This window comes from Haliotis asinina, chromosome 9, assembly GCF_037392515.1.
Source record: "Haliotis asinina isolate JCU_RB_2024 chromosome 9, JCU_Hal_asi_v2, whole genome shotgun sequence".
NCBI lineage: Eukaryota > Metazoa > Mollusca > Gastropoda > Lepetellida > Haliotidae > Haliotis > Haliotis asinina.
The window spans coordinates 12,438,455-12,452,551 of record NC_090288.1 but is presented as its reverse complement, the minus strand read 5'-3'; the positions used below and the strand labels follow the sequence as shown (position 1 = coordinate 12,452,551).

The window sequence follows — 14,097 nt, the reverse complement described above, 5'->3', positions numbered from 1 at the left end:
GTTATTTGTTTGGGGGAGTGGGGTGGAGGGTTGTGGGTAGAAGATTGGTTGTCATGAGACTCACAAAGAGAAAACAGTCCAGTAAGGAAATTAGTCTCATGGTGACTGAATGAATATGGGGCAGTGGGCTAGCCTAGTTGTTAAAGCATTTGCTTGTCACACCGAAGACCCGAGTTTAATGCCCCACTTGGGTACAACGTGTGAAACCTATTTCTGGTGGTATCTGCCTTAATGTTGCTGGAATGTTGCAAAAATCAGTGTAAAACTCACTCAGTAGAATATTATACATTATCAAGGACCCTTTCCTAAAGACACTAAAGACCTCTGTGCACTAATATGATTATAAGTTTCATACATCTACACAAACTTATAATAAGCTTAGTGATTTCATTCTGAGGACAGACTTGTTGAACCATTTTGCCTCTGATTATTCTTATTATGTTTATGTTGGTAAATACCAATCAAAACTCTTTTGCCAGCAGCTTGAAACCAGTGGAGTCAAGGGTCAGTGGAAGGAATTTCCTTCACATGGATTACCTCCCCCTGATTGTCGGGAGACAGATTTCTCTCGTGACAATCACCTTGGCAATGGCATCGGTGGTCACCCTCTGCTGTATAACTGGACCATTCCATCCGTCAGTCATGAGAAGTGTGTCATGCGGATCAGATACAATGTCTCAACCAATGACTTTGATGGCTGGAACACAAATTCAAGTCAGAATGGAAACCCAACCAAAATCAAAATGGCCAACAAGTATGGCTTCTCCTCTGAGGAAGCAGCTGCAGCAAGGGGTTATACATTTAAAAATAACTCAGAGGTGGTGCTGTTTGATGATGCCGACTTTGGTCTTCAGTTAGCCATCAACACTGCCCAATATGGCCGAGTGTTTCAAGACAGGTGAGTGGCTGCAAGTGAATTTTCAGGTAATGTTTTAATAGCTATGTAAATGCTATGTGTGTGAGTGAAGAAGTAAATCTAGGTTGTGATGTGGCAGTGATGCAGTTATCCCCTACAAGTCATAGTTGTCATGAAAGAAACCATTTGAATGTTCCAGGGCACATGTCATCCTGTCGTTTCATACATTTATACATTCAATTTGGCATCTAAGATATTCAGGCAATGCTAGTGTGGCATTTCATACAAGTTTGTATAGTGACGATGATGGTGGTGGTGGTGGTGGTGATGATGATGATGATGATGATGATGATGATGATGATGATGGCAGTGATGTTTGTTTTCAGGTCTCATACATTTGCAATACGTCCTCGTCCAGACCACATTGACAGCACAAGCACCATCCACAACTTAAACGTACGAGGCAAACGCGGCAACATCGTGCAGGTGTACCCTTCTGTGGAGTATGACTTTGTACCCAACACGCTGGAGATGGGGTCATCGGAATATGTGCACTTCCAGTAAGAGCTTTGTGTTTGTTCACAATCATCCTTCATATCTCCAAGACCCTGCTAGCTATTCTCAAAACATTTGTAGTCCTACAAACTTTGTAAGCCAATTCTTATCTCAATGGCTATGATCAAAGTTAAGAATTCGTAGGTCTACGAACACATGGAGAAGAAGCCATTGGCAAGAGAATTATAAGGTTATGAAGGCTTTGTGGATCAGGACCCAGGGCTTTTTTTCAGTAATTCATACATTAAACCTGGATCCATTTCCATAGCTCATGTGATTACAAATTTCCCACCCTTGATTTTCATTTAAATTTTACAGACCAATCACACATCAGCAGGGAAAGGGTAGGGGGGGTAGCTTATATTACTTAGACACCAAAGCCATCACCTGTTTTAATAGTGTACAGTACACAATCCTGTGCACTTAAAAGAACCCACGAATCAGTTGGTATATGACCGGATGGTGGCCACATGAACACGTGCATACACCTAGTTGCGGGTACAGCAACGTGCAGTAAACTTGGACAAAGTGCTGTGACTATGTGTCCCAGTCCACCCAGCTGTCAAATGGGTACCTCGTTAGGATGAGAGAGCCACAATAAACTCGGTGCGCCTAGTGGCAGCAAGAGTTGTATACTCCCCAGACAGTTGAGATTGAAATACGATGTGCTGTTGAGATTGACATCCGGTGATCGAGGGAAAATACCTAGCGCCTAGAGAAATTGCCTTGCAGTTTGATTTGTGCGCTATACAAGAACACTTATAATAATAATAATAATAAACATAAAGATATCTCCTCTACTGAAACAATGTTTCTGCACTTTCTTTTGTGTATCAGTCAGTATTTCGATTTTGAATTTCTTGCAAACTCCATCCTAATGAACAGGACTGGTGCCCTTGTTGTTGATATTGGCTTCCCAATGTTGAGTCTGGTTGGTATACAAGACCTTGTAGTGAAGCCACTCAGACTGGAACAATTTGGGAGATTGTGAGAATCTGAGAAACTCGCTGAAGTGTGAATTTTACCAAAATGTTATCAATGGATATATTCAGAATGACAAGAAATAGACTTTGGCTAATGAAGGTTAAACATTTGGGGGCATTTATGCAAATCTACATAGTAATTTGTTTTAAGGTTAAATATAAAACAAATTTGGGTAAATCTAATTATCTACCGTTAATTTGGATTGAAGTTGTTTGGGTGGATAGGTTTAATGGGTAGAGGAAATGCTAAAATATTCAGGAGTTATTTTGCATTTTTAGTGTGAACATATCAAAGCAAATACTTTCATTTGTCAGATGGACAGGTTCCAACACCAACAACCGAGGCAACGATGGAAATGGATTGGCAGGAACTGACCGGAACAACATCGTTCTTCTGTCTTCACAAAAATACCCAGAAGGCAGTGGGGCATCCTTTGGACCTGGAGTGAAACGGGGACATTTTGGTGTTAATTACCCAGAGCATGTGACAAATGACACCTTTTTGGGTCTGGGGAAAGATGATGTAGAAAGGCTTGCCCTCCTCAGCACAGGTACAGAGCTCATTGTTTTGTTCTTAGTTTAGATTGACTTCAGTAGTCCGGTCAGGCTAACAACATTCAGGAAATATGGCATCTTTTAGTTTTCTTTGTTGTTAAACGCTGCACTCAACAACATTCCAGCAATGTGGCCATAGTTCAGAGACTTGTCCAGGGACCACCCAATCAGTATTTCAACGTTGTTTGTGGAACATTATGGGATCTATAAATCATGATAAATAAATTAATGAATGTTTAGAGAATTAGACTCGAGGATTTCTTAGCAAGAGTCAATGAACATATGTTTGGTTCTTGTCAAGAAATTGTACCGGTATAGAACAAGATGTATGATTTTATGTTCAAAAGGATTGCACATTTCTATTTAGTGTAAGCTGGACACATTTCTTTATAAAGTCAAACAGTACTTAACAAACTTTGATTCAAAGCCAGAATAACTCGGTGCACCTAGTAGAATTGAGGTTGACAATACAGATTGACATCCAATGATTGAGAGGAAAAATGCAAAATACCAACACCTTGAGCATGTACTAGTTGCTTGGATATGTGCGCTATATAAATATCCAATAACAAATAATAAAAAGAACATTTTGTGTTTCTCTGCTCTTGTAGGTCAGTTCGGTGGTGAGATGTCACAACTGGATGATGCAGGTACATACTTCAACCTTGACCCCAGGCAGATAACTCAGCTAGGAACCTACCACTTTATGTCCACCAGGAACAACGACTTCTCTAACCGAGACCAGAAGGCTCGCATCATGGTGTACCCTTACCCTGTGAGATACGAGGCCATCGGCTACATGGGTGGCAGTGTCACCCTGCCTAGTGGGTAGGTGCCATTTTAGTAGTCTTAACAGTGTTACCCTTCCTAAAGGATGGGTGTCATTAGATGTTCTAATGGATATCACCCTCCATTAACTTCATTATTCTTTCAATGTCATGCCAGTACCTTTCATGCCAAAGAGTTACACTGTCATGGTGCCTTAAGACAGACTAATACTATTTCCTCTAAACTTTTAAAATTTGCCATCGCAAGTCATCTGTGGCATTCCATAATGGATTCCATAACAGATTATCTCCCCTTCTTTCAGCAATGCCAAGGTTGAAGTGAGCGAAGGAGCATTTGCTGGACTGCAGAAACTGAGACTGGAGGAATGGAGTCGACAGGAAGGAGACAGGCAGATGCAGGCTGCGCACCAGACAATGAATGTAAGCAGACACGTCGGATGTGGTAGACCCCCAAGATGATTGTGAACACCATGATTTAAATAGGGATGTTTTTTCTATAGGATTAATTCCATCGGAAGTAATTACTACTGTAGAAACTTAGAAGTGGGATATTTTTCTAAGAATATTTTTTCCATAGGCAGTTTCTGGTATATATTTTCTCACATGAATTTTCTTTCCTTCAGAAACTATTTGTCCCTAAGATGTTAAACGTTAACACTTTTGCCACCATCTCTATCAGACCAAGTCTACAAGCTGATTTAACCAGTACCATGTGTGTTACTACTGTCCTCGTTTGGGATAACTGAGTGGGGTTGAGGCAGCATAATGGTTAAAGTTAGTCAGACAGAAGACCAGGGTTCTTTTCCCCATACAAGTACAATGTCTGAAGCCCATCCCTACTCAGGATGTTGCTTGAATATTGTCAAAAGCTGTGTATAATCATTCTCTTTCACTCCCCCTTTGCAATAACCAAACAACAGTTGAATTAGAAAGATGTCTTGCAAAGAAAACTACATGCGAAACATACTGCTCCATTACAGCATTCAAGTAGTTTTGATGTATAATCATGGCTTGTTTTTTTTTTTGTTTCAGCTTGGCAGTGACTATGTCAGCAACTTCCTGGTGGTGTATCCACAGAACCAGATCACCGCAGACGGTAAAACATTCACAATAGAGCTGAAGGTTGACAGTGGCAGCAGTGACATCGTCATCTACAGGTCCAACGCCGACAACTTCGCAACATGGACGCGAGTGGATGCCAGTATTGATGGCAACATGGCTAAGTTCCAGTCCCAGCGAGGCGGAGTGTTTGTGGCACGAAGTTCCAGCAACATCGGCATGGTGGTCGGGATAGTCATTGCTTGTATTGTCATTGTTGTCATCGTCATAGGGACACTGGTTTACTTCAAACTGCATCCGAAGAAGTGGCAGAGTGTTAAAAACAATGCCAAATACATTCAGAGGTCTACTCAAAGCAAAGTTTGAGGAGCATGAAGAAGTGAAGACAACTATCTCGGATCAAACTGCGCAATTTGAAATCCAATAAATTTTCAAAACAATTATAATACTTAAAAAGGAATAAAGGACTATGGGATTCTTTCATATTGATATAGTAACAGATTATTGAAGATCTGTAGCAATTTGAAAGATTAGCAATGTCCTTAACCTTTTAGTGGTATATTGATGTGCTCAGATTGTGACTGCAGGCTGCTGAACACACTGGGTGAATATGAAATTGACAAAATGGCACTCTTATCAAAACGAAACCAAAGTTAAGTATATAACAAGATCAACGGATTAGGAACGAACTTAGTTCAAACTTTCTCATGATAATAGTTACTAGATAATTATGTGCCTTTTCTACACTGCTGTAATCTGTAAAAATGGTCACATCTGGGAAAAATTCCAATTGATAAAAAGATTTGTGCACATAGATTGATGTAGAAAGTGATCAAAGCGCCTCGGCAAAATGGATAATGAATATTGTGATTAGTGCCTTAATGCATCCTTGTATAAAGCGGCCTTGAAACAGCAAACTAAAGTTTGACAAGACATCCTGTTGAAATTTTAAAAGTTGTGAAACTCACAAAACTCACGCTTTCTCATGTCAAACATGTCAAACTAGTGTGTCATTTGAGCGCTACGACTCCATCAGTGCAGTCACGTGACAATTTCGTTGACTGCAATTGACCGATTCTGAACAACACAAGTTTGAAAACACTTGTTCAACTCGCGTTTGAGAGCACCAAAAGTTTGATGGAAAAGTTGGTAAGAATAGAGACTGATCCTATTTCTCGACAACAGTTTGACAACTCTGAAATTGGTGTTGGTGGCGAGTTGTTGGAACGTTCACACTCTCAAACTCGAGTTTGTCAACATGTCTGAAGGCTACTTTAGGCTTCTTTGATGGATCACCATAGCAAAATTTATCTATTACTGCCATGAGTTAAATACTTTAACCTCATTCTGTCAGTATATTTAACTGGGAACATTTTTTTAGTAGTTTCTTACTCATAGATCTACATTTGATGTCTCATCAGCTAGTCCTCCATCTCCACCTCTACCACAGAAACTCCACACTGTTACAATTACAAATACTCACTTTTCAGTTTTACATATCAAATGTGACTTTGTAGAACATGTATGTATGATGCATCTTCTTATCATTGAGAATATTGTTCATATTCCATTCAAATTCATATTTGTCAGAAACATATGGATATGTCATCATAATATTTGACAGTGAATGAGAACAAACATTGATGTTTATGAGCACAAACATTGATGTTTTTGCAATATTAATTTACAGTTGATTGAAATGCCATTAAAGAGGACATTCCATATGTAAAACATGATGCATGCAATTGGGATATAGTCTCACAATTCAGAAACAAAGGGTGGAACACTTTCTACCAGTTACATGCTGCGACTATTTGTGAAAATATGCTCTTTGATATCATGCTCAATATCAATATTTAAAACTGACTGTATTTAACCTTTTGGAATGTTCCTCCGTCCTTGGTTAAGGCAACTTAATTGAGTGATATTTTAGTAACATCCTTAGCTGTTGAAGTGAAAGCTCATGGGGTTGCTGGTCAATCCAAGACGTTTTCTTCACAAATGACATTTTTCACCTCTATTTCAAGAGCTGTATGTAGCCAGCTCACAAGTTCTGTAATTATTGTGAGGAGTTGGATCTTTTTAAATATTGTGGGTTAATTCCTAGTTGATCCGTTATGTTGCTAGAACATAGCTAGATTCATAGCATGCTCTTGGGTTTTGTTAACATGATGCTGTGATATAACTGGAATATTGTTAAAAGGAAAACAGAAACCTCACTTTTTTGTTTGAACCCCTATTCACTCATACAAGAGGGAAACTGAATTGAAAGTAGAAATAGTGCATCCTTGGTAATCTTGTCTTTCAAAATCTATCGCATGACGCCAGGATGCATCCAGCTTTTCACAAAACTGGGCCAAATGGCCAACATGTTTTATGATCTTTACCAAGTCTATGGCCTCACTATTTGAGTGCTCCAGGAAAAGGTGGTCACAGTATGTGATTGACATTGATTACTGAAGTGGTTTTCAAACTGCCATTTTTGTTCAGTTTTTATGTAACAAGGCCAACTCAACTTTCTGTCAAATTTGGTACAGTAATCTTTCAGTTTGCAGAAGGAATGCCACAACTGTGTATATCCCACAATACTGTGGATAAAATTCCTCCCTGGTGACGATAAAGCCTTGGAATTGTAAGTTCAGGTAGTTTTAGTTAGTTTTTCTTTAATATATTTTGCGCAATAAATATTTAACTGGATTATCAAGGCTGGTTTCAAAATAAAACAGCAGTCAACACTGAGGTTTCTTTGATGTGTACTTTACCACATCTCGTATTATTTGTTCACTGCAATACTGTTTTGAATATTTGAATACTGTTACCTTGGTTACATGAAATCAAATCAGCATTCATTTTGTTTGACGTTTGTGCTTGTGATATATATGACATTTACACATTTGTACCATTACTGCTGGTTCAGTAATAAACACACCTTGATTTTGTAATTTGTCGCTTTATTTCATGAATAAATAATCTTAGTGTATAAATGCTTAATACATATTAAATTGGCCACAGAATGTCCATGTGGAGTAGGGGTTGGTGGGGTAGGCCACTGGTTAAAGCGTTCACTCCTCTCACCAAAAACCCAGGTTTGATTCCAAACATGGGTACAATGTGTGAATTGTCCCCCACCATGTTATTGATGGAATATGGCATAATACCAAACTCACTCTCTCACTCACTCTATGTGAAGTACAAAGCAGAAGTTACAGAATGTTATGCTTGTTTTCAGCATGAAAGAAACTGAACTGGGCAGTGAAAGCAACCCAGGTGTTTAATATACCTTTTCTAAATGTCAATTTACATCCTGAACATTCAAAGTCAGCAGATGTCCTTACAAAATATTTCAAGGTTACACTCACAAGATACATCTATATATTTTAATATATTATTTATTTGTTAATTTGTTTATTTTGTACTCCAGCTGCAGCCACTGTATACTGGTGAGAGAATAACGTTTTATGCTAAGTCAGCAATATCACAGCTTTGTCCCTAAGTGACATTGAATCTGCATTTATGACAATCAGCACTAAACAATATAACACATGTCAGATCCAACAGCTGGACTTCTGCATCAGTTTCCCATCTAAGTTCATTTAATACCTCGCATGGTACTCATTTGACCCAATGATCAGCATGTGAACAGGAGAACTCGGTCACTGGTCAAATCATCCATTACAAGCATGAGGTACACACATACATCGTCCACTACGTCAACTGAAGCACACATAAAATCGTAATTCCTGCTATCCTGTGTAGCCATAGTAAGCCCCTTCAATGAGTGCACGTTCTGGATCGCGGGATCCTTTCCGCGGCCTCCTGCCCACTGGTTCCAAGTCTTTGTAGCACTTGTCAAACACACTGTCCACTACCTGGCTGGCCTCCTCATGGGTAACGTTCCTCACCATCAACATGGACATGATGGCTTTGGACTTGACACACTCCTGTGATACAAAGCAGTTTGTTTATGTACTAGAGAAAAATACTTAGGGATATTTGTAAATTTTCATATTACGAATAATGATCTGTTTATTCATTGCAACACTGATAAAATATCAAAATACCAATATCCCTAACTTATTTTGTACAGTATAGTTAACACTCCATGCAGAAATATTACAACTATAGGGCAGAGATCTGTCGAAACTTAACCTGGACTAAACAATCCAGTGATTGACATCATGAGCATTCATCTATGCAGATGGGATACAATGAAGTACAAACCTGATGTCTCTGCTTGATGTTGATTGGGGAAGCATCTCCAGATGACACCGCCGCCATGAAGGAACAGTGCATGATGTTGGCAGCACGAATCTGCCACACAGACAAACAATCATTCTAAAATCCTGACAAGCTGCATGTGTTCTTTTCTTAACTTCTCAGTCTAATATTCATCATATCTTACACTGACAGTATTTACATCACCTCCAAAGAGTGTAATCCTTATACACATGACAAATGCTCAATAAATAATACATTAGTAATTCCTAAAATAGCCAATCTGTCTTCCACGTCTTCCCAAACCTAGTGTTTATTTCATGAATTACCGCACATTACCATGTATAAGCCGACCCTATTGATAAGTCGACCCCTTAACTTGACCCTTAAAATCAGTGTCGAAAAGGTATGTTTCGTATATATATAAGCCAACCCCCTGCAATGGGTCGCGGCCAACTCACTGCTTAACTTAAAGACATCTGGCATTTACAGTCTAGGATGTAAAAAGTAAGTATGGTAGGTGAGAATAATACCTAATAAATATTACACTGACCATTATTCTATAAACCCATGTTTGTTTTCCTTTTTATATCCAGTGAGCATATATTATCGACAGATTTACTTTTCTCAATGTTATTGGACAAAATTCTCGTACAAATGTCAAAAAGCAAAGTAATGAGTGAGCGAGTGAGTTTAGTTTATGTCTCACTCAGCAATATTCCAGCTATACGGCAGCGGTCTGTAAATAATCAATCCTGGACCAGACAATCCCGTGATCAACAGCATGAGCATCCACATGTCCACCAAGTCAGCGAGTCTGACCACCCAATCCCATTAGTCGCCTTTTAAAGCAAGCATAGGTTGCTGAGGGCCTATTCTCCCCCGGGCCTTCAAGGGTCACAAAATAACGATGTTTCGAGTAGATAACTAAACAAAGTGAATAAGTTGAAGAATACAATCAATAACAGTGCTCGTAAGCGTCATCAAATGTACATTATAACTTACTATTTCTGTCTTTTTCGAGTGATTGTGTGCTGTAATTCAAGTGCACATCTCGACTTTCGTCACCTCAAACTATACGCTCGGACACCATGTCAAATGCTAAAATATATGCATGAAGCATTTTTGTCACAGCTCATAACTTAACACCATACAAGCACTAAACTACATTTCAAATTGTATTCCACCCATATAACTGAGGTCTGTATTTACATTGTTATCAAGACTGGACCAGGAAATAGTGAGTGACTAAGGCACCAGAAGTAGGCTTCACACACTGTAGCCATGTGGTGAATCAAACCCGCATCTTTAGCATGACGAGCGAACATTTTATCTGCCCAGCTACCCCACCTCCCAGATTATAGTGACTGATATTGTGAATGTTAATCCATGATACTGACAATATAACAAAATGTTCAAACCCCACCGGCTGATCTAGGTGTTCATTTCCAGCCATAGCTCTAACCAATCATCCCAAAAAGAGCTAATCTGCAGTGGACTGTTCAACTGAGTTTTATCATCACAGTACAATTGTAGCTTCAGTGTCACAGTACCTCGGAACAGGCCAGATGGCGGAGATTTTCAAAGTTGACTTTTGCTCTGCATGCATCAAATGCGTGGATGAACTCGTGAGCCAAGACATTACAGCAGATACTTCTCTTAGTGGCATTGTTCTGACACACCACAACCTGCAAACAAGAAACATCAGCATCAGAATATGGCCAGATTGTTTCAACACCTGGTTTACAAATGACTCTGAATCATTTAAAGCACTAGAATAAAAACTTGTTGAAATCTTATTTTAAGAAATTCAAATAACACAAATTAAACTGTCATTCATCCCTCCCCAATTTCTATGATCTCCTTAACATTTTGAAGATATCAAAAAATACATCTGCTATTTCCACATTTTTTCAGATTTTCTTATCCTATCAAACTGAACTGGGGGAACAAAAATCAGTTAAAACCAAAATTGGGTGAAACAAATTTCACAACAACCGAGTGCTGATTCCTTCTTAATATTCAAGTTTTCAGCTTTCAAATTGTCAAATGAGAGTATTCATTTTATCAAGTTGATTTTTTCCTTAATAATATAATATATGTAATTGTAAGACTGAGTTGAGTGAGTGAGTTTAGCTTTATGATAAACAGCATTATGACAGCAGTCTGTCAATAATTTAGTCTGGACCATTCAATCAACTGATCAACAGCATGAGCATGGATCTCAGCAATTGGGATACAATGACATATGTGTCAACCAAGTTATCGAGCCTGATCACCCGAACCCGCTAGTTGCCTCTTAAAAAAAGCAAGGGATACTGAAGACTAATTATAAGAAAGATCTTCTCAGATCTTCTCTGCACATACAGAAATTGAGGAAAGGTTACTGGAAAAGGTGGTATATCTTGAGTCTACCTGCATTACCTACTTGGTTAGTGGTTGGATCAAATCCCCCATTGACCCGCTCACGGCACTTCTCACATGAAACATGCCGAGTCAAGTCCACTGCACTGCAACAAAATGCAAACCATCAGATATACACAGAAAATGACACCCAGGGAACTAGTGTCATTCAAACAAAATTGCTTAATGATATGTTCGGCAAAATTGCAACTTTATTAAAAACAGCTGGTTTCACAATGACAGTCCCATATGGTATTTCCAGCCTTTAAGGTGATCATTAATTTATGACTGGGTCATAAATCCAGGCGTGAAATGGTGAAAGTATTAGATATTTTGTAATATATGTCTGACACTGCAGCAAAGGGAGGAATAAGTTGCACATATGTTGCAAAACAACATTGATTATAGGATCAACGAACACTATATATTGAAGATTTTTGAGTTCTGTCCTTAATCACTTCACTTGATTCATAGTGAAGGGCAGGTATGTTGGAAAAAACTTCTCATATCTCTGAAAATAAATTGCTAACTCACCAGCCATGGCTTTTCAGGGCTCTCATCATCAACTTGACCATGGGATCTGAAACATTTTTCAAGTATTTTCAAATATCACTCGCTCATTATCATGATTACTCTAACATGTAATGCTGAGTCAAGATGTGTCTTTAAATGATCATCATTTGTTTATAATATGATCATTCACATAGTGACATGATAATGACAAGTACTGAGTCTCTTTTGATTTTCCAACGAACAGCGAAGAAAGCATAGACAATTAAGGACAATTAATACTGGACTTAAAACCAGTGACTTTCCAATTTTATTAAATATTTTTTGGCCAAATAATTCTTACTTAAAGGTCACATGCAACGTAAAACACAACTTTGCAGATTCTGGTACCTTTCGGTATGCACTTACTGAAACAAATCAACGTATAAAGATGAAAAAAAACCTGTGAAATCGGAGTTCAAACGTTTCACTAAATTTCCCCCAGTGCTGGGGGGAAAACTGGTTTCAACAGCTGTGCTGCGCTGCACTGCGTCCATAACGCATGCGCAGTGCTTCGCGGAACTTGAAACAGTACGCATGCCCAGCGTCTGAGGTCGTGAGCAGTAGTCTAATCTTGGTTGTGTACATAAACAAGTAAATAATCTACTCATTACGTAAGAAACAACTTGTTGATTGTGGTAAGCAGACTCTGTCACAGAGAAAGCTCAGTGTCTGGTTTATTCACACCTATATGTCTGTATGCCTGTCTGCTAAAGACAACATGCAGTACACTGCTTCAATCATTGACCACGTGCAGTTTGAACTTAACACCTATCAGACTATATGACATAAAAGAAAATAAATTGATTTATGACTCGTGCACCCGAGTCCTGTCTCTGACACATTATGTAATTGGGCACGTGTGATACACATGACATGTTTTTATGTCTGTGGGTTGCAAACAAACTACATTCATTTTTTTCAGATGATTGGATCTGACGGAAACTGGTGCAAACTCTTGCCACTTTCAAGCCACGCAATAGTTTACCATATCTACTGAGATGATTTTTGATTGGATCGTGCACAAATTCAGAGAACATGTATTTTCAAAACCTAACATACATACATTCTTCATGGATAACGACTTCTTTTAGTGTATATGATTTTGTGTGACAACAGTATATGAATCCATACTGACCATAAGTACACAAAAAGAAATTGTTATCCATAAAGAATCTTACTTTCTTGTGACTCGCCACACTTCTAAAATGTCCATCAAACAGATCATCTTTCTGTACACACAATGAACCCTCAGCATATCAGCAAATGAAACAGCCAATCGGAAGCCGTTGTTACACTTGAGTGCACATCCACCCGCTATGACTGGGTTCGGTCTCCCGAGGCCTTCGTTTTGGGGGAAGTCAGCCCAAGTACGAAATATTGCACTTTTGAATCGTGATTGTATGCTTATAATTTTGTTTATTTGTTATTTTAAAAGCAGCAATATATATTATATGTCATGAGTAAGTGGTAAATGTGTTTTAATTATGTTTGATTTTTTGGTTGCATGTGACCTTTAAATACATGTTGTGAATGTAAACACACCAAGAAGACACAAGCATGATCTGTGCACTGAATGGTTCAGTTAAAAATCCATTCATATTCGTGGTCCCTCGAGTGCTTTAGGTCGTTGAACCCTTCTAATCAATTTCGGTGAAACATCCTTTGATCCTTGGCACTTATGCTGAATACTGACAATGGGTTGTCCCCCTTGGATGATGTTATGCCCTTGGACGTGCAATGATCAGCATGATGAAACTATACCAGTGACAGTAGCCACATATATTACACTTGATTTACGCCATAAATTGTGCCTGTAAAACTCAAGTCTATAATTCCTCATTGTAATGAGAAGTCACTGCAATGATTTTCTCACTCACGATTTTCAATACACCAGGCAACGTTGGTCTCGCATTTTAGTTTCTGGCCTGTTGTTCGTCCTTGCCACATAGCTTTCCAAAAGGACGGCTTCTCCTCAGGTATGCCCCTCTCTGGGTAGAAATAAAACCCATAGTCGTCATCTTTCGTTCCTTTGAACTTTGTGTGTTCGCTGGGCTCACTTGTGTCCTCTGCCGATGTTTGGCCATGTGAATTCGACGCCATTTTCGACACCTTTCTTTCCACTGTTTCAGGA

The 14,097-nt window shown here is 38.8% G+C and overlaps 2 protein-coding genes across 3 annotated transcripts in view; one reads left to right on the top strand and one right to left on the bottom strand.

Moving 5' to 3' along the window:
* LOC137296948 (protein DD3-3-like) overlaps positions 1–7,742 on the top strand; it is a 22,157-nt gene extending 14,415 nt beyond the window's left edge. The window contains exons 8-13 of one of the 2 annotated variants that reach the window (XM_067828866.1): positions 483–898; positions 1,243–1,416; positions 2,710–2,945; positions 3,561–3,777; positions 4,040–4,157; positions 4,770–7,742. In XM_067828866.1, coding sequence (XP_067684967.1) covers positions 483–898; positions 1,243–1,416; positions 2,710–2,945; positions 3,561–3,777; positions 4,040–4,157; positions 4,770–5,162 — 1,554 coding nt within the window. In that variant the 3' untranslated portion in view covers positions 5,163–7,742. Of the gene's footprint in view, positions 1–479; positions 899–1,242; positions 1,417–2,709; positions 2,946–3,560; positions 3,778–4,039; positions 4,158–4,769 lie in introns of both variants that reach the window. The other variant, XM_067828865.1, reaches the window with a different exon arrangement.
* LOC137296970 (mitochondrial inner membrane protease ATP23 homolog) lies at positions 7,731–14,097 on the bottom strand. Its single transcript, XM_067828900.1, has 6 exons — positions 13,844–14,097; positions 11,949–11,994; positions 11,440–11,521; positions 10,565–10,699; positions 9,018–9,107; positions 7,731–8,737 (listed from the first exon to the last, which is right to left on the bottom strand). The coding sequence occupies exons 1-6, from the start codon at positions 14,064–14,066 to the stop codon at positions 8,540–8,542; spliced, it is 774 nt and encodes a 257-aa protein (XP_067685001.1). The 5' UTR covers positions 14,067–14,097; the 3' UTR covers positions 7,731–8,539.